Below are 21,273 nucleotides of genomic sequence, written 5' to 3'. Positions count from 1 at the left end.
CTGGACGAGACCATTTTCAAGGTTCCCTCTGGCTGTAAACTTCTGTGATCTGTCCATGGATGGTTTTTCTATGCCCTGCACAGTTGTGCTTCTGAGCACACAGAAACTGGTCTTTCTCTCTCTCTCTCTCTTTCTCTCTCTGTCTCCTTCCTTCCTTCCTTCCTTCCTTCCTTCCTTCCTTCCTTCCTTCCTTCCTTCCTTTCTTTCTTCCTCTCTCTTTTTCTCCCTCCCTTCCTTCCCTTCTTTCTTTTAGAAAGATTCCATCTTTAAGTAATCCTTACACCCAACGTGGGGCTCGAACCCACAACACTGAGATCAAGAGTCAAATGTTCCACCAACTGAGCCAGCCAGGCGCCCGACTCCTTATTTTCACCCACTGCCAGTAGTCCTAAGATCAATCGTGGCTTGGTCATTCTACCGTATCTACTACTCAATTGCCTGTGTCTTTTAGAACCAATATTTCACTCAGTCGATGGGCACATACTGATCTTTTTTAGTTTGTTTTACATCCATTAAAGAATTGAAGTCATTGGCTTAATTAAACTGTTAGAAGAGAATGAATTCATTGGCAAATCATATCCATTAAAGAACTGAAGTCATTGGCTTAATTAAACTGTTAGAAAATGAATTCATTGGCAAATGATGCAAACGATCTGGGACCTCTGAACAACTTCATATCTTGCCATCTTTTAAAAAAGTCTACTCAGAAGTCTTAATGATAAATACGTTTCATTTGTGTCATTTTTTTAAACTTTATTGTTATCTTGATCTTGATGGCACAAAGCCTGGCCACCAGCAGGAATGTGATGTTATTCATGCTGTCATTCAATAGAACCCCAAATAGCATCTACTTTGAAGACACAACAATGGAGACATAAGCCCTGATAGGAAGAGCTTATAGCTTACAAAGGGATAGGAAGCTAGGCCAGCACAGAGGGCAACCTAACTGGCTTTGGGGAATGGTACTGGTAAATCCAGAAGGAAGTGTATGACTCAGCTAAGCAAGAAGGGACTGGGAAAATTCATTGCAGTGAAACAAGAATTTATCCAGTGCTTAATCATTCTTTTCAATGATTTGGCTTTTTCTAACCTCAAGATATTTGACTCTAACCCACCTTATTAATAAACTCAAATTTACTTTGCAATTTTCAGTTTGGGGGAATCATATGTCCTAGTGTCCGTTTGATGTAAGTACTCCTAGGACCTTGAGATAGATCCTTGCATGCTTTAGCCAACCCCATCCTACAGGTTCAACACTACATGGTCTTCCAGTGCATATCCCCAAAACCCAGGGAAGTGGCCACCTATGGATTTAGTCATAAGCTTTATCCCTGTGAAACAGGACAGCAGGTTGAAGGCTTAAATAGAAGATGATTCGAACTGCAAGAGGATCAACTTTTAAATTTTCTTTATTTATAGACATTTCGGAACCATTTAAATCAACAATGAATTTTTTTAGACAGAACATACCATGTTTATCTTGAGGTACACATTGGGCCCATTAGATAATGCTCTGGAAAGTAACACAACTGGTAACTGGTAGTTAACACCCCCGGTTTTCCAAGCGAAGAACCTATAAAGACAGTTACAAAATTCTTAAGAATATACCCTTTCCATTTAAATCAAGGAAAACTCCCCCAGTTTTTAATTAATTGAGTTCAATTTTTAGGCTTAGCTTAAACAATTATTTTAAATGGAACTTAATATGAAAATGGGAGAAGAGGTTGATAGCTAAGAAATGATCTGAGCCCGACTACATGAGATTGTAAACAAAGGAAATTTATAATCTGATAAGCTCATTACAAAATTCATAGCCTAAAAATTAGACAGAGCAGCAAAATTACAGAAGATATTTGTACATAGTTTTAACTGATATCACGTTTACCCCTTGTTTCTGGTTTTCACAATGAGATCAATTTTAAAACAAGGTTTTTTTTTTAAAGATTTTATTTATTTATTTGAGAGAGAGAGAATGAGAGATAGAGAGCACGAGAGGGAAGAGGGTCAGAGGGAGAAGCAGACTCCCCGCCGAGCAGGGAGCCCGATGCGGGACTCGATCCTGGGACTCCAGGATCATGACCTGAGCCGAAGGCAGTCGCTTAACCAACTGAGCCACCCAGGCGCCCTTAAAACAAGTTTTAAAGACTAAACTGCAATGTGACTTGACAAGAAGGGGCCATGAGAATTCCACAATATTACAACCCCACAGCATAAAAAATCCTACTTTCTATCATTTGCATTCTGGGCATTTTACTCTTTTTGCCCTAGCAGCCCATTGCCTTTATATTACTAGATAAAGAGTGGGAATTGATAGAATGGTCATAGTTCCTGAAAGTCTCGTGTGTCCAACAGCAGATTTAACTTTTCTGGGGGACTGACGTTGAAATTTCCTTTGAATGGTTCACGAGGTACTTTGGAGAATGGTTTTGTTTTCCAGTTTGTTATTCAAAATGTTAATTTCATGCTCTTTAGGCATGATAAGTAGTGACTTGTTACACAGTGTTTGGAAAATGAAGGACCCTCTATCCATCCACATCCACCCCCTGAACTTCTCAAGGAGCTGTATGGATGGTGTGCAGGTGGTTCTGGAATGTGAGCAGAGGGTGTTTATGCATGTGTCTGAAAACAGTTGGAATGGATTGTCATAACAGTTTCCCATCAGATTGTTTTATTTCTACATGAGACAAGAATAAACGTATCAATTTAGTCGAATGGGCAGCTTGCTGAAACTTCATAAACTTGAATGGTATATGTGGGTTGAAAGAGTATAAATGTAAATTTCACAGTTCATAAAGTTGAGCAGCTCAACTTCAAGGAGAAATGGGCTGGCATTTACAAGATTCTAAGAATCGGTCTGGGAGTGTGTGAGTTCTCCCTTCCAGCATGAGTTAGGTCCATATTCTACACTTTAGCTGCTTGGTTTGGCTTATTGCTGATTTTCTTTTCTGATGGGGGCCATGAATTTAAACCCCAAGGAGGGTCCTGTTTAGACAGACACTTTCCCCCAAGCCCCACGGTCACCGCATTGACTGCAGGGAACCTGCCAGATATGCTGTCTTGACCTGGTTGGGTTAGCAAAAGTTCTGCTTCTGGGGATCTCTAGAACATCACTTCTCACTGCGAAACTGCAGCTCTCAGCAGGGAAAGGCCAGTTCCTCCCCATCCCTGCGCTGCGTCTCTTGCTGTGATCCTTTCTGCCTATACATGCCTTGTCTAGTCAGGGTGCCAAGGTCCTCTACAAAGTGTTCAGCTCAGGAATGGCAACTACATGTATCTGTGCCTTTGGAGATGCCAGGAGATAGTTATCACAGTTAAAAACATTCCTAATCGGTAAAAGAGAACATTAGCCAGTGGGAGTCCGAGACACTGTCAGCCTCCGACATATTCTAAGTTTTCATGATCAAGTGGCGTTGATTTTCTTACCCCTTTAATAAAGCCTGCCATTTCTTCCATCTGTGATTCTTTAAAGACAGAACACACTTAACTCTCCATACATCCAACTGCCCAGAAGATTTCCCGTCTCTCTTACTCACACATTTGCAGTCTCAGCAACTGTGATTTTAAATATAAACATCATGAGCTCCAAGAGGGCTTTTTTTTTTTTTTTTCAGCACTGTCGAGTCATACCAGCATAGTGCCTGGCAATAAACGGTGCTCAACAAATTTGAATAGAGGACCCAAAGGCCATAGCGCCTGCCCCCAAGTAGTCTCTATATTACCACCAATACAAACGATGTACACATGCCAGGACAAAAACCAGAAACTATTTGTATCAAGTTTTTGCAAAAGAAAACACAAAAAGAGAAACATACAAGGTGCCAGCTGTTTATGTGGGGCAGCCTTCATAGTAAACCCAAACCCACTCTGTTCCTCCCGCCGGAATCTGAGAATTGTGTCCAAGGGTCAGGTGCTTAAAAGCAGACTCAGCAAGGATTTGCTAGAGAAAAACGTGCAGCGTTTCAACTGCAACCTCTCTGTTTTTATTTTAAAAGGAAGTGCTGAGAGGTTAATGTTGCCATGGAAGTAGTTGCTCACACAGAAGGATGTTTTTTTAAACATAAAAGTCACTGAGGGGTCTCATGTCAGGTGAGGGTAGGACCGGAAACTTCCGTATAGATTTTTCAATTACTTCTGAAGGGGCGCTCCAGTTTTCCTTATGGGATGCATTTTACCAAGAGTATTTACATTTTGGGAGATGTGTGAAGGGAGAAAAAAAAATGCCTTAAAAAAAAAAGATTTAGGATGGAAAATGAGAAGAGGTTCAATTCACCTCAATTCTAAAACAGGAGATGGATTAAGAATATCTTTAATGTCAAGAAATAAAGCCATATTGCATATTGCATGTTGCGTTATCGTGGGTCTTGTCTTTCCCTTTGTTTAGGTGTTATGGTGAGCAGGAAGAGTGGTTAAAAAGATAGAAGCTGACCCTGCAAGTCCTACTGACGCCTGGTGGGCTGACCTCAGTCACAGACGTCTGCACGACCAGAATCAGACTAGTGGGGGAGGCAGGGCTAGGGCTGGTGGCTTGCTCAGGGAACTAGAACTTTTCTAAGATTTACATTCCTTCAAAAAGTCAACAATGATGATGAGGCCATATTTTGGAATTTTTAATTACATCTGTCAAGAACTGTCAGAATAATGTCCTGGAATTCTTGGAATAAAAGTATGGTAATAATGTATTTTCTTTGGACGAGAGGAAAGAAGAGGCTTATGAACGAAACAAGCGTACTTACTGATACTTTATAAAAATTACTCAAAAGATGAAGGTCGTCAGTCTGATTTTTGAGCTCTCCTGAAGCACAAGCGTGTGGAGAACACCTAACACACTCTGAGAAATGCTCCTCAGGCCTCTTGCTGTTAGACACCGGGGAAAAAAGAAGACCCTCCAACTGGAGATGAATTACCCTCTGACAAGAAACTACCATTTTCCCAGACATTGGCATGCAAGTATTACATGCAAACCACCGCCCATGGGCTTACAATCAAATTTAATTCTTTAATACAGACCCTCTACTGATTTCTTCCGAGCTTTCAGTGATGAAGCCGAGTCAGACTGAGCTTCGAGGGGAAGGGTTCTGAGAATCTTTGGAATCATTCTGTCCACTCTTCCTAAGAGCGTCAACTTAGTTAACGGCCCCAAACCTCAATGGATCTTTGAAAGTGAACAGATGTTATCTAAAATATGAGACTAATAATGATGTTTAAAACATGTTTGTATTGTGTATCAAACATGTATATATTCTGGGTTTTTTTTCCCACTGCTCAATAAAACTAGCAGCAGTTACAGATAAATTATTGTGGTCATGATTTGTATTATTTCATACATCCTCTATCAACACGTGACTTTTGGAAAATGCCTTTTGATGAAAAGATCCCCACCAAGCATATAACAAACAGTAAAGTGTCATTTCATATCACTAACATTTTCAGGCACAAGAGTAAAACAATTAGCATTGAGCAATCCAAACGACAGAGCACAGAATAGTTAATTGTCTAAAGTCGATTCCCCCAAAGGAGAGAACTGTTGTTCAAAAAGTGTTTTTTTTTTTAAGTTCTTTTTTTGTTTTTTTTTTTGTTTTTTTGTTTTTTTGATTCTTACGGTTTTCAGCTTTGGCTATTTTGTAATAAATATCATACCTTCTCGCATAAACCTACTTGGGTGAGAATTAATTCTCTGAACATGCCTTTTGTCTTTGAGCAGCTGCTGAGTGATGTACAAGGCACACCTCTAAGTGTTCTGTACGGCATTTTTATTGATGTACAAAATAGCCTGTTCACCATTCAAAAACGTAATCTGCATAGTAAGAGTTTCTCTTATCCCTATTTACAGAGAAGGTTTTTAGTGCAAAAAACATGGAATTGTGTCCCAGCCCACCCCTTCTGGCACACACATTTGTCCATTTTGTTCAATGCTAGCTGGGGTTATTTGGCTATATTTTGGGCCTCCAGCCATTAATGAATTGCATTATTTTCTTCACCTGCAGTTTGCTCAATTTGAAATCCTCGGAGAGGATTTCTTCCGTCAGCTGAACGAGCAAATTCCCATCGATCTTTTCAGTAACGAAGAATGATATGACATCTTCAGACAAACCAATAAACCGTAACGACTTGGACACTTCTTCTATAGAGAGTCCTGACAGGTCAGCGGGCGGCTGCCACGGGGAGCCATCACCGCAGGACCTGGGGGCCAGCTGGAGGTGGAGCGGAGATGAGAAAGGGTAGGTGACGGAGAAGATGTCCTGCATGCCCTTTTTAACAAAGTACTGGTCTTCAGAGAGGTCCGGTGACCCAGACTCGGGGTCTTCCTCAGCACCATCAATTTTCAGAGGCAAAGGAGAAGTGTCCGAGGCAGCTTTCTCTTCCACTGGTTTTGGAGCCCTGGGGGGTAAGGCAGGGCATGAAATACTCTGCTTGGTTGTGTCAGCAGCCAGAGTTTTCTCATCTGTGCTCTCCACAGAGTAGCTGGCCGACTTGGGGCAGGCAGAGACGCTGCCGCTGAATTCTGAAGTGACGGAGCCAGGGGGACTGGCCGAAAGCTCGTGGTCGTCCAAATCAAAGGGTGCTGGGCAGTTTCTCTTTGGTGTGCCTGGCATCTTCTGTCTGGGGTAACTGTAGCTCCTGCTGGGACCCAGCAGGAAGTCGCTCCTGGTCTGGCTCTCCGACGCTCCCGAATAATGGTTGGGCCATGAGAGCCTGGAGGAGAGTGTGTCAGCAGAGGGACTTCCCATCGGGGACTTGAGGTCCACAGAATCAGTTTTCATGCGGTTGCAGGGGTAGCAGGACACAGGCGCACTTTCGGAAGGACTTGTGTCGCTTTTAGGAACGCTGCTTAAGAGCAAACACAGAAAGGGAGGGGAGTCAAAAGTAGAAGCCAAATATCGAGCTGACCCTTATCCCCCAGATGTCACTTGTGAGTAGAAAAGGACAGCTAGGAAGAAAAATACAGTACTTCTTATCATGAATCCGATAAAGTACCTGCTAACGTCACTGGGTTTTAAAAAAAGTCTTTAAGTTACTAAAATTCATTGATAATTACAGAGATATGAATTATAATGATTTAAAAGGTTATAGTAGAGGTGGCAAATACATATATATATATATTTAATTTAACTAACAAGAAAATCACTGTGAGTGGGTGCCTGGATCTTTACAATGAGAAAAAAAAATTTTTTTTTTAAGACTTTATTTATTTATTTGACAGAGAGAGACACAGTAAGAGAGGGAACACAAGCAGGGGGAGTGGGAGAGGGAGAAGCAGGCTTCCCGCCGAGCAGAGATCCCGATACGGGGCTCGATCCCAGGGCCCTGTGATCATGACCTGAGCCAAAGGCAGCCGGTTAATGACTGAGCCACCCAGGCGCCCCACGATGAGAAAAATTCTTAAGCCATGTTTAGGCTTATCACCAGTAGGTCGTGTGAATGACGAGTAATGTCTGCAGGGGGTCAGGGTGGCTCGAGAGCTGCAAATGGGGGCCTCGTGCCTGTCATCCTTGGGCCATGTGACAAGACTACAGCACCAGCACCTATGACTCTATTTCCATCCCAAAGTCTGAGGTGAGAAGAAATGCGTCAAACACAATGCTTGCCTTGGCTTCTATTCAACTGAGTAAAACTAGCATAAGGATTTCAACGTCCAGAGAACAAAAAATAACTGCAAAAGAGAGCTATTTTACATGGTGAAGACCAGACATGGAGCAGTGCCTTCAACTCGGGGGCCATATTTTAAGAGTGACAGGGAAGCCAGGGTGTGCTCAGAAGTAGGGTGACCAGGCTAATGAGGGACCAGGCTGCGATGCCAGGGGAAATAGCTGGAGGAACTGAGACGATCTCTTTGGAGAAGAGAAGACCTACATCTTAGCTGACTTCAAATTGTTCACAGGCTGACAAAGAGAAGCAGGGACGATCTTTTTTTCCTTTCCCCCCCCAGAGGTAAGAAACAGTTGAAACTTACGTGGAGATAGATTTCAACTGGATACAGGGAAAGATTACCAAAAAATCACTGGCATTTGCCAGCGATGGAATGAGCTGCAGTGCAAAAGGAGGAGCTCACAGCACTGGAAAGATCCAGACAGAAGCGAATGGCTACCAGACTGCAGTGGTCAAGAAGGGATTCCCGTACTGGGTGGAAAGGCAGAACAGAGCCAACAGGACCCTTTCAGCTCTAGGTCCCGGTTGAAGGTGCTGTCGTCTGTCTGCTTGTGCAGAAGTGGGAGTGCAAAGAACGAGAGCCTGGTTTTTGAGAGCTGGTGGCACTCCGTGGCTTGCTTTAAAGAGAATCCAGTCGGCCCTTATTGCGGAGTTTCTCACCTCTACTGTGGTTTCTTTCCTTCCTAGGACACTGGTTCTTCCATCCTCGCTTTAAACCAACAGGGGCCCCGTCATGCTTTTCCAGTGAAATTCTTTTGTGTTTAAAGAACATGTCCTCTCCCACCTCCTGCCCAGGCTACAGCTACCCTTGGCACTGTTCTCAAGAACCGGCGAGCTGGCCGACAAGAAGGCGCGTGCCCTGGCGTTAAGACTTACATGTCGTGCAGCCCTGACGAATAGTAGGACAGGGTGGGGCTGGGAGAGCGAGTCTGCTGCCGCGCTGGCTTGGCCGTACGAGGAGGGACCGAGGGGCTTGTGGACAAAGGCTTTGCGCTTCGGGGTGGAACAGGAGGGGCGTTCAGGAGCCGGCACTCTTCCCTGACCTGGCGCAGAAAAGAACACTCCGGGTTAGCAACAGACTGACAGTGGGTCAAGTTGCTACTCTTAAAACAGTAACGGCAGGGGCATAAGGCGGGGGGTAGGGGGGTGGGGGTGGGGGTGGGGGGGGGGGGGGGGCGGAGCGAGAAGACCGCAGCACATAAGGAGGATGATAAACACAGGTGCTGCCCAAGATCAAATCCACGCCTGTCACGAACTTGGCGGGACAGACCGATTTTCAAGGGGACTGCTTGGCAAACGCCAGTTGCCACTGAACCGTGGCCAGTAACGTGAACGACAGCGAGTTCAAGGGCCAGTGATGTGTGGGCTGTATAAAACGGAAGTATTAAGAAAATAAGGACGTAAGGCAATTATGATCTTAATAGAGGATCAAACTCTTCTATTGTGTTGTTGTTTATCCCCTGTTCAAACTGAATTCAGTGTGATCCAAACCTTTGGGACTGGAGGCTCTTCTCCAGGGTGGAGGCTCCTTCTGAAGTTATGTGCAGGGCTTCTCACTCCTAAGTGTGCATGTGAATCACCGGGGATCTCAATGGGCAGACTCTGACTCAGCGGACCTAGGGCGGGGCCCAGGAACCTGAATTTCTAACTAGCTCCCGGGTGTCACGGATGCTGCTGGAACAAGGCTGCAGATGGGGTAGTGAGGCGGACTTCCAAACCCCAAATAGCACTTTTCACGAGGGCTGCCTCTAACTTCCTTCAGCTTCACCTGGGAGAGGATTAGGTGAGCTGTGAGGTCCATGGCTTGCACGAGTCTGCGGGCTGTTGCCCCCCCACACCCCCCCTTTTCTGTTCCATTCACAGAGGCATTCGAGAATAGGATTCTTTTTAATGAAGCGGACATTTTTAAATGTACTTCTCTGTGTCAGGCAGCAGGGGGCAGTTTATACCTGGTTCTGCTAGTCTACCCTAAGCCACACAGGTAAAAACAGCCAATTCCGACTTCGTCAGAAAGGTCCTTGCCTGCTTTTAGGCCGTGTTCCCAACAATTTTTTCACCTTTGCTTTCAATTTCTTTCTGTCCCCGCAGCTCTGGGGGTAACGAGGACAATGAAACAGCAAGCTTCCATTAGCTTTGGTATTGGGTTTGCTTAAGACCAAATAAAATAGGTTCACGTGACATTGCATCCTCTACCACCTACATGGCACACTGGGCCTCTAACTGGCTTCCCAGAAAAAAACAGATGTTACAAAAAGTCACATGACCACGCAAACCTCAGTTCTAAGTGAAATGGAAGCAATTTAAAAAGTCTCATCTGTTACATTTCTTCCTAGCACAGAGGATCATTGCTCCCACCCAGAGGACCCGCAGCTCTGGTTACTGGGACCCACTGGTGATCGTTTTTCATTTGGAAAAGCTCTTTAGGCTGAAACGAAGTATTTTGAGCAGCAGATTCTCTTCTCCAATAGCTGTAGGCTTTTCCCTTTTGAGTTTTTAAAAAAGAGGTAGTGGATGACTACAGAAAGAAAATCTGGGAGGACATGGGTTTGGATAAGGGAGAGAGAGAGGATTATTAGGCTGGCTCGGGGCAGGGGGGGCGGGGGCTGGGAACGCCTGCACCACTGGAGGGTCTCCTTTTCTTTTTTTTACGATTTTATTTATTTATATATTTGACACACAGAGAGAGACAGCTAGAGAGGGAACAGAAGCAGGGGAAGCGGGAGAGGGAGAAGCAGGCTCCTGGCTGAGCAGGGAAGCCTATGCGGGGCTCGATCCCAGGACCCTGGGATCATGACCTGAGCCGAAGGCAGACGCTTAACAACTGAACCGCCCAGGCGCCCCCAGAGCGTCCCCTTCTCTTAAGGAGCTGAGAATCAACTAGGACACTGAAAAGCTCTGGCCGGGTTACCCCACTGGGCTGGCTTTCAGGATTATATATTGGTTACAAAATAAGTAACCAAGATAGTGAGTCAGTTTCTGTCTTGTTAGTGATTTGTACAGGAGCCAACTATGTTTCTTTTCTTTCTTAGGGACTATCTATAGAATCTAGGATGGATGGGTGTTACTTTATTATACATATGCCTGATTCTGTTTATGCTTACGGTAACAGGAATCATGGAAAACATAAGATAAGGAGCCTGCCCTATAGCTTTTTAATTTTTAAAATAAACAGTCCCTTTTCAATACTGGGTTAGAGAAAAGCAGCACGGGAAGAACATGGTTAAGGCTGAATTTGATTTAGAAATTTCTAAGTTCTGGAAGTAGTCATTAACTGTGACGTTTCATTAGGGCTCACTTACCTAGATGTCAATTATGATATGCTGAGATATCATGACAATATGCATCTTAATTCCAAGTAACTGACTGACTTAGGTCTCGGAACACAGAAAAGCGGCCACCTGTGACCTATGGGAAGTCTCCTCTTCCTGTTCTTATAACTAAGGTCACTCTGAGCTGGTTCTGCCAGCCTCTTCTATAACGGGGCAGTCCCGAAGAGCTTTCCAATAGGTTTCCCACATGAGAGGAGGTGTAGAGAGGAAGTAGTGGAAAGAAGCATTTGTAGGGCCCGGAGCCCGGGGAGGTGAGCTATGGCTTTAACTGGAGTGTTTATAGCTAAACTCCAATCTATATCAGAGATACAGGAAGCGTTTGGGGTGGCCGCAGGACTCCTGAAAGGAGTAACTGTGTGTGTGTGTGTGTGTGTGGGGTTCTCACTCTTAGGAGATGGGGTGGAGTCAGTGAAGAGATGCTACTAGAAGGTCAGAGAAAGTTCTCTTCCTTTGTGAGGAGAGGGCTATTCGGGTGTCATTGTGAGTCTAGTGGCAAAGAATCAGGCTGATTTGAAATCCATTTTGGAGAACAGGTAGTTCTCCAAAAAAGCAAAAACAAAAACAAAAACAAAAATGACTTTAAAAGGACCTGGCAAGAATTCAGATGTAATTTTGTAGAGGCACAAAAGGGCCAGCTTGTGCTGCTCCAAGCAGGTGCATTAGGGTTGCTTGGCACTGAGCACAGCTGACTACCTGTTCACTACATGTTACGTTTAACTTGTAGAGGCACAAAAGGGCCAGCTTGTGCTGCTCCAAGCAGGTGTGTTAGGGTCGCTTGGCACTGAGCACAGCTGACTACCTGTTCTCTACATGTTATGTTTAACTTGTTACTTCCTTTCTTTCTATTTGAAAGATTTTGTTTTAAGTCATCCCTACACCCAGCGTGGGGCTCGAACTCACAACCCCGAGACCAAGAGCTGCATGCTCTACCGATGAGCCAGCCAGGAGCCCCCCAACTTTATTACTTTCAACTTATTGCTGCAGATTCTCAAATGAAGTCATATGCAGTTTATGGGAAAAACTATACGCTTTGGTGAAATATATACATTTTGGGATCCAGAAGTTACAAATAGTGAGGGTTTACTGTGCCATCTTACTTCCTACCTCCTACGCCCTTATAACAGTAATTGTTCTACTTTGCTTCTTGATTGAATTCAACATGGGACATATATATCCAAGAGGAATGTAGTTCTTTTTGAAATGAATTTTATCTGACAATAAAAAGCAATTTACAAGACTGGATGGCCAATCACCCTATTTCCAGTTTCCCTCATATTCAATTCCACTTTCAAGTGCTACATTTTCAGTGGATTCCTTGTAAAAGTCTCAGCATGTGGCTTTCATCACGTTACTTCCCATCTCCAGTGGCACCCTCCGATTGCTGGATAAAGTTCAGCCTCCTCTGCTTCCCATTGAAGCCTTCTGCAGTCTTTCTGGCTATAGCTGGTAGCCACAGAAATTATTCCATCTTATTCCATCTTTCTAGTTATTTCTCCCACCACTCCTCTATATGAGCACAGGTCCATCCAAAGAGGCAGGTTCAGCGTCGCCTGGACACGCCTGTCCTTGACTGTTCCTCTCTGCTGTGGTTCTTACTGCCTGTCTCTTCCTAAATGCCACTTCCCAAGGTCCAGTCCCAAACATTACATGCTTGGTCTGGGACCACTGCTCGTGGCCACCTGTACGTGTCACTACTTCTGAACTCAGCTCACACTATTTATATGTACTTACTTTCCGCGTATAGTCAATTAGCCTGCAAGTGAAAATGGTAGGGACTCTCATCGTTGTTATTGGTACCCTGTGGATGACAGAGTTTGGGGATTCGTCACCTCGGGTGCAAATATGTCCCACAGAATGCTAGGTAGAGGTTAACAGATGTCACAAAGAAATACAACAAAAAGGCACTTTTATTTAAAAATGTATACTGTAAGAATGCCTTTTATATTTTTATGTGGAAATTGTTATTGATAAGTCATTTGGGCTGGATGTTAATCTTTTGTGTGTCCTCATATTAGTGTCGATCTTGAGAAAAAGTGCGCCAGCAGACCTGGCACATGACCACCCTCAACTCTAGCCCCACCACACTGGACATAGCAGGACTGTGAAAATGACAAGGTATTTCTAAATCGGGAAATTGTCAATCCCCCCGAATAACTACTATTCTCAGTGAGGATATTACAGAATACAGCATGGCTGGTGGACTAGAGTCCTTCTCTTCCTGTCCAACACAACATGTATGGCAGCATGGGAGGGTGAGGTACCTGGATTATCAGGAATAAACCTCCAACGCTAGTCCTGAGCGAGGGGCTGGCATTACTGTCTACTGCAGGTTATGCATGACCTTTGCTACTGGTTGATCATTTCCGGTTATGAGCAGTTTGGGTGTTTGCAGAGAAGCTCCTGGCTCCTGCTGGTTAGGACAGGGTCAATGAACACAACATGGACTCAGGTGGCAGCAGGGACAGCTGGCTCCCTGCTGTCCCCAGAGCCTTGCTTCACGAATTCTCTGGTCTAAGCTCTTCTTTCCGGGGCACCTGGGTGGCTCAGTCGGCTGAGTGTCTGACTCTTGATTTTGGCTCAGGTCATGATCTCAGGGTCATGTGATCAGCCCCGAGTTGGGCTCTGCACTCAGCAGGGAGTCTGCTTGAGATTCTCTCTCTTTCTCCCTCCCTCTTCCCCCCCCCCCCCCCCCCCCGCTCACATGCACACACACAATTTCTCTCTGAAAATCAATCAATCAATCTTTTCTTTCCAGGAGTTACACCTCCAGTACAATTACCTCATCCTTGCTCCTTCACGGCAGGGCCTTCCTTTTCATAAAATGCTCAATGATTACATTCTTATCAAATGTAAGATACCACTACTCAGGATTAAGACAACTCTCCTTAGCATTCATGCAGCAGACTGCTAACCCAGGGCTAAATATAAAGGTAATTTACTGAAAGGTGGAAATGGTGAGTTCTGCTCTTTCTAGAACACTCTCTAGTCACCTTTCTTTAGTGTGCAAGGCTTATTCATGTGACTGCCATCTAACACACTGACATAATTTAATAGTCAGGGTTTGAAGTAAGCTGTAAAAGGTGTCTGGGGGCTAAGAGCTGAGATCAGAGCCACTATCTACTTCCACTGTCCCTAAATGTCTGAAGAACATGGCCATCCCTTTCCCTTTTCCTACACACATTAATTCCATTTTGCTATTGATTTGTTCAAATGTATGTTGAGTGCCTATCACATGCTCACTGAGCTAGTGTTACATATACAAAAATGAGTAAGTTCATGGAATTAGTTGGGAAGAAGGGAGACAAACATATAATCAAGACACAAATTGGTCCTGTAATAACAGAAGTAAGAGCAAAGGTTTTATTCAAGGGGACAGAAGAAGAATGAATTCATAGGAAGTTGTACTGAGAAAATCTTCAGGAAGAACGAATTATGAGTGTGCAAAAGGCACAGAGGCATGAAAAAAAACCCCATCAAAGTGATGCTTGGGTCTGGGGGCTTCAATGATGAGGCAAGTACTGGTGCCATTTATCAGACAGAAACTTAGAAGGAAGAACAGAGCTTGGGAGAAGCCAAGGCATTCCATTTTCAAAATACTGAGCTTGAGTTTGATGCTCTACCAACAGGATCTGCGTGATGGTGGCATAGGGATCTCAGACGAGAAGCAAAGCAGGCTGAACCCCTAAGGAATGGGCAGAAGAGGAGACAAAGAAGGAGGAAATGAGTGACTATTTTACCAGTCCCCAAGCAGAACCCTGCCCGAATGGCGTCAAAGAAGTGAAGGGAGGGGAGGACAGCCGAATGGTGGTGTAAGGATGACAGCATGTCAGGAAGTCAGGAAAGGTCTGGAAGATATGTGAGAGTTAGCAGGTCACTGGGGCTCTTAAGTAAAAGAAGTCAGAATGAAAAAAAAAAGAAAAAGAAAAAGAAAAAGGCTTGGAAGACAGATTCCAGTGAGTCAAAGGTAGAACAGGAGGTGAGGGTGGACTCAGGAGGGCACATCACTCTTTTCAAGAATACTGACTAGAAAGGAAGGGAAGAGGCAGTTATTAGAAAGGGACAGAGGATTGAAGAAAGCATGGCTTTTTTCCCCTTAAGCTTGGAAGAAACTTTAAAAACGTACCCGGGTATATACATGCACACACATAATAACCTGGAAGCCTCCTGGAAGTGCTTACTGACTCCTAGGACCCATGCTTTCCCTTCATCTAAGAAGACGGAGAGGGGAACAGACATTTTTCCATTGCTTTCTACCTTAGCCATTCCATCACTGGCCACTGTAAAGCTAGGAAAGAAATTAAGGGTAACTTATTGTCTAACAGCCAGAGCAAAGATGGAACACACACCCAACAGAATGAATGACTTAGGAAAAGTTTCATGTTTCTAAGTGAAGGTGGTCAACAAAGTCAAAACCCAACCCCAATCTTTGGTTGAAATCAAACGCGTCATAGAATGGGACTATTTTCTTTATTTTCAGAATACTGTCCACAAAGTTTAACTTGCTTTCCTGACTCCGGGAATAGCATTTAACTGTCCTTTCCCCTCTCCGCTCTCTTCAGCTCTAACTCCGTGTGCCTGGGAGGGAACTGAGCACAGTGTAAAGGACCAATCATTTGTGAAAAATGGACAAGAAGGTCTTCTCCCTAAATAGCCACAGTTAAAAGTAATGCATGAGAATTTATTCGAAGTAACAAAGCTCATTATTGCATGGTTTGAAAACAAGGTTACATGTATTTGTTAATGTATGTTTATTATATGTAACGTTTGTTACACAAAATTGGAGTATTTTATATACATTACCTATGATCTAATTTCTTTCTCCTGTGACATTAAGTTTTTCTGACACTTCTAGGGATTAAAAGAACACAAGAAACCAAGGACACACCAAGTGTTTATGAAACAGCACAGTGTAGGAATGGGGGGTTTTGGTATAATATTCCTTGGAAAGTTTTCATTTCTTTCTTGGAACTCTCTACTTGTCTTCTCTGGAAGAAGTAACACTTTTTATACCTTTTCACTAACTGGACCAAAGAGACTGCTTAGGAAAAGTAAATGGAACACTTACTGTGACATCTTTTGTGTAGCCATCTTTTTGGGGGAAAAAAAATCAATTTTATCGCAGTGTACTCAACTTTTTAAAATCCATGGCAATGGATCTGGAGACACCTGCTGACAAGGACATACACTTCCCTTGTCTGTGGTTTAAAACGTACCATCACATGCCTGAGGGTGAAAATCTTCTGTCTCAAAGATCATGCTGCTTAGAATCATAGGCAGTCACCAAAGAGATTTCGGCATCACTTAGGCGGGGTAAGGATCATTTTGTTTCTTTGTTGACAGTGATTCAGAAAATACCCAGATACTTTAAGTGAGCTTGATCTACAACTGGACTCACCTGTACTGTGAATTTTCTACTCTAAAAAGCCAACTTCAGGATAATGTGAGCAATCGAAAGAAAGGAGTTTTGTAACCATGCTTCCTTGAACTTTGCAACTTTGCCTTCAGTGCATGCCCTCTGCCCTGGGTTTTATATTGCTTCCCATACTCCCTCTCCGAGATAACAAAATCATTACAGCCTTAAGAAATCTTATTTATAAAGAGGCTTTTATACAAAGAGTTCATAACCCTGTCACATACCCATCAGGATATTTTCAGCCAAACAGAAATGAAAGTTTATAATGACAAAATAGCAATAAATGAAACTCGATGTGATTAATTACGCAAGGGTAGATGTGATTTACAGTCAAAATCCTGATTCTTAGATGAATACTTTTTTTTTTCCCTTCCAGTTTTATACACTGACGATAAGGACCTAAAGACAGACCTGGGTTTGAAATGACCTCCAATCTCCAAGCCTCAGGCAAGGGAGGCAAGGCAGAGACCACTTACTGGGCAGCAAGAAGGGCAAGTGGTTCTCAAAAGAATACTTGTTTAAATTCTAGGGTGCTTCTATGGACTCAGAAGAAGGAATATGCCATTGGGGGAGAGAATAAAGCCCTTTTCTGAGCAAGGAGTATAATACATGATAGATCTATTTAAATAGTATATAACCTTCACATTAATGTGATTTTGTGCAAATGGTACTCAAGAGTGCAGATCTGAGAACAAGAGCTATCTCACAGAATATTATAATTATTAGCATTCTCATCATTGAGACTTTCAAACGGACACAGGAGAAAAAACACTTCTTGGTTTAGAAGGTTTCATTTAGAAACAAATAACCTACACGAAACCAGAGGCAATTAGTTTCAAAATTACCAAACACAGTAATAATTTAGTCCTTATTTCAATTAACAAATGGGAATGTAGGTATGGCTTGCTCTCAGAGTACCCCTCAAAAGTTGTAATTAAAATTAATTAAATGTCAAATGCCTTAGGAGACCTCATTAATTAGTGGAATCCTGAGAGAATCTTTTTGTAGAGCAATTACTTTGAAAAATAAAGTCACTTCCAGATTAATCTTTTTAGTACCTAAACCTGAATATTAATATGTCAGATTTATTTAAGAAAATCTGGCTTTTAATGCCTTTTCTAAAGTTAACATTTGATACAGGGCAAAAGCCCAAAGAGAAAATAAAATAAAAACTCACAGTCAAATCAGTTCTCACAGCTACTTCCCTTAGTTTATAACAAGCATCTTTTTACAGCTTTTTTCCTAACTTTGGTAGTCATGTGAGGTCCCTAATTCTGTAGGGTGGATACCTCCAGGTGGTGACACCTGGTTACACTGTGATCTAGCTTAGCCATGCTGAGGAACAGAATTTGCCAAGGCAACTTGTTAGTCTTTTTTTTTTTTTTTTTAAGATTTATTTATTTATTATTTATTTGTCGAAGGTCGGGGGAAGGAGAGCATGAACAGGGAGCCCGATGTGGGACTTGAGCCCAGGATCCTGGGATCATGACCTGGCTGAAGGCAGATGCTTAACCAACTGAGCCACCAGGCGTCCCAGCAACTTGTTAGTCTTAATATTTCTATACAGGTTTGTCTGGGAATTCCAGTTTCTTGACATGAGTTTGTAGCCTTGAGCCATGTGTGGCTTTTTCACAGGTACTCTAAAGCTCTTCAAAACCCCAACTGCCCCCACGAAAGGATTAGACATTACTGGGGTCCAGGATGCTGAGCATTTCTGCACCTCTTCGATGAGTACAAATCTGGCTCCACAGCTGGGTAACTATAACGTTAACACCTAGCTTATCAAATGGATATTTTAAAAGTCAGATGAAAAGAATGTTTTGTTATTTTTAAACCCAATTAGGTTTTTGTAATATCTCAGAGACCAGTAAAATGAAACTACCACACATGCTTTTGGAATGTGGGGACAAAGGGCCCCTGCCTGGGTGCTGGACTGACTATGGAGGGAGATGCGCCTGTTCCCGTCAGCCTCCTTGACTCTTTGAAGAGGCCTTATACCCTCATTAAGAAAGGACTGAGGGAAAAAACCTCCCAAAAATCATTTTCCATCTGACCCTAAATTGGAATCTGTCCCATATTAAGTTATGGCTACTATTTATTGAACGCTTACCAAGTGCCAGGGAACAGTGCCAAGTACTTTGTACAGTAAGTACACCATGCAATGAAGAAGCTGTTATTCTCCCCACAGGAACTGACTCAGGGAGGTTAAATATTTTGCCAAAGGTATGAAGCTACTATGTGGTAGGGTGAGGAGGATTCAAATCCGTGGCTCCTTTTTTTTTTTTTTTTTTTAAAGTAGGCCTCACACCCAGCATGGCGCCCAACGCGGGGCTTGAACTCACGTCCTTGAGATCAAGACCTGAGCTGAGATCAAGAGTTGGATGCCCAGGCACCCCTCAAATCCACGGCTCTTAAAGTGATGTTACATGCCTCTAATTATCTACCACATAGTGTGGCAGATCACTTCTCTCCCTGCTTCTGTAAATTCCACTGAGAAGGGGAAATGAAGACTCCTGGGATGTGTGGCATTTCTTCAACTGTTCAGCCTGAGGCAGATCAGATACTCTTGACTCACTTCGGTATAGCTCAGTCCATTTTTCCAAGCACCTATTGGACTAGGTCCCATCAAATGTGGCATTAAATTCACATTTATGAGTGAGTCTTATTTTTCCCAAATACCAACAACACAGCGTGCTCCACCACAAGAGCTTTATTTATGATGGACTTTCAGCCTTATATAGTGAGTATGCTACCAATCCATCTTATAACAAATCCCTGCACCTAGTTTCTCAGGGGCTATCGGGCATCCCTGTCTATCACCATGGTTAACAAACTCTTCACCAATCTGGCAGTAATAACTGGTTTAAACCAGTGGCTCACAACCTAGTTCCTTTTTTTTTTTTTTTAAGATTTTATTTATGTATTTGACAGAGAGACACACAGTGAGAGAGGAAACACAAACAGGGGGAGTGGTAGAGGGAGAAGCAGGCTTCCCGTGGAGGAGGGAGCCCGATGCGGGGCTCGATCCCAGCACCCTGGGATCATGACCTGAGCCGAAGGCAGACGCTTAATGACTGAGCCACCCAGGCATCCCACAACCTAGTTCCTTTTATGATTTTCTTTTTTCATGAACCTCAGAAATTGCTGTAATGTCAACAACCAAGCAAGAGTGAATATACTTTTTTTCTGTTACTGAGGTTGTGGGAGGATACTAATCCCTGGGTTCTGGAGTCCCCAGGTTGGATACTGCTGCATAAATGGTTTTACAAGAGTCGTGATCCTGCAGTTTTGATAATGACTTGTAATTCAGTGTGTAGACTCGGGCAGTCTGGGACTCAAACCTTCTATTTATAGAATTTTATGCAATATAAAGCCTTTCCATTATTGTTTTCCAAAACGGCATCTTCTAAAGAAGGGGGAAAAAAACCCAGCTTGTTGAGTGTTTCTGGGTAAATATTTTAGACCAATTAGCCAGTACCCAGAAAATTAAGATTATGGATAGAGGCCCATGACGTTACAAAGTAGAGAATGTGTTTAGAATAAATGTACAAACCAAAAGGATAATCCACTTAAGAAGGACTGTCAGGTCATTCTGATTTGAGGGCACGTTGCACAATTTAAAAAAGTGAGAATGTCGCCATTCAGTGAGCTGGGTATGCGCCCTCAGTTTGGGCTCATCTGCAACAATTCTGAGGGATACAAGTGGCTACATCCTTCTTAAACTTGGAACTATGCTTACTTTTTCCCGGGATATTCCTATTGGGAAGGGAATAGCCTCTCATATTCTGGAGAAATAAGTGGCAGAGTTTTCTTTAAAAAAAAAAACCTGTATTCAACAATCTTTACAAAGATACATGAAGACTAGCACATAATTCTAAATAGCCACATCAAATACAAAGTGTAGCAGGGCTACACCAATTACTCCCCCACTGAGGATTTTCTACTGAGCCCCACCACCTAGTTTTCCGCTTAAGATAAGGGGAGGAAAGTGACCCAGATGTCACCAGAATTGCAGCACAATTCGGGAAACACAGTAAGCGTTATCGTCGTAGGGGAAAGATTTACTCTCACGGTCACAGAAAGAAACAAAGACCACCAAAATGTGCTGGAGACAGAGCACAAGTACGTGTTACAACTTCAGACACTGAAGTAGGAAGGGAAGGAGGAAGAGAAGAATTAGGAGAAAAGAAATAGGTGGACATGCAATGGAGCCATTCTATCCCTGGATGTTAACACGAAAGGGTCATGCACTGTGGCAAGTAGAGTGCATTCGCCAAGTACCAGCTTTGCTTCCCTTACTATGAAAGACATGCTTTCTTTGACTCCGTTCCATTGCTCCAGCACCTTCTGTCCGTAAAGACCTGGTGGGAGTTGTCAACTTCCCAGATAATGTCTCACTTGAAAGCTTATCACTGTCTTTAATTATCAGGCAGGATAGCTGTTGGGTACATGGTATGTCTTTCTCCCAGGACTCACTCACTCCAGTATAACTTTCCAGAGAAGTTTTATTTAATTCTGTGGGAGCGCTTGAATTTATGCCCCATTAAAGTTCCCTTTTGAAAATTACAAGCTGAAGCCACATCTAACAATTATGACGTTTCTTTGGATCCCACATAGTTCCTAAAAATGGAAAACTCATTTCATGGTCACAGAGCCAAGAAAAAATATGACTTCATTTGGAAATGCCTAATTTTTTAAAGTAAATTAAGTGATTTCAGGTGTTTAAAAAAATTTTTTTTGAGATTATAGCATTCTATAAACACTGGACATGCTCTGAAAAGACTCTGTTGTAAGACATTACATCTGAGACTAGAGACCAAAACTCTTCCTGTGAAGTTTGCCCTTGCTTTCAAATTTAACTCTCATATTTTTTAGTACCAAGGT

The 21,273-nt window shown here is 43.1% G+C and overlaps 1 protein-coding gene across 3 annotated transcripts in view; it reads right to left on the bottom strand.

The window, feature by feature from the left end:
- Nucleotides 1-1,413: 1,413 nt before the first annotated feature.
- GAREM1 (GRB2 associated regulator of MAPK1 subtype 1) overlaps nucleotides 1,414-21,273 on the bottom strand; it is a 196,211-nt gene continuing 176,351 nt past the window's right edge. The window contains exons 5-7 of one of the 3 annotated variants that reach the window (XM_073898363.1): nucleotides 8,524-8,690; nucleotides 5,979-6,828; nucleotides 1,414-1,573 (exon numbers count right to left, since the gene is read on the bottom strand). In XM_073898363.1, coding sequence (XP_073754464.1) covers nucleotides 1,544-1,573; nucleotides 5,979-6,828; nucleotides 8,524-8,690 — 1,047 coding nt within the window. In that variant the 3' untranslated portion in view covers nucleotides 1,414-1,543. Of the gene's footprint in view, nucleotides 6,829-8,523; nucleotides 8,691-21,273 lie in introns of all 3 variants that reach the window. The other 2 variants (XM_025886640.2, XM_025886641.2) reach the window with 2 other exon arrangements.

The sequence above is a fragment of the Callorhinus ursinus genome, unplaced genomic scaffold (genome assembly GCF_003265705.2).
Source record: "Callorhinus ursinus isolate GAN/ISIS: 27379988/994484 unplaced genomic scaffold, GSC_fseal_2.0 scaffold11, whole genome shotgun sequence".
NCBI classification, from domain to species: Eukaryota; Metazoa; Chordata; class Mammalia; order Carnivora; family Otariidae; genus Callorhinus; species Callorhinus ursinus.
The sequence above is the reverse complement of the archived record's forward strand: the minus strand, read 5'-3'. Positions and strand labels throughout refer to the sequence as shown.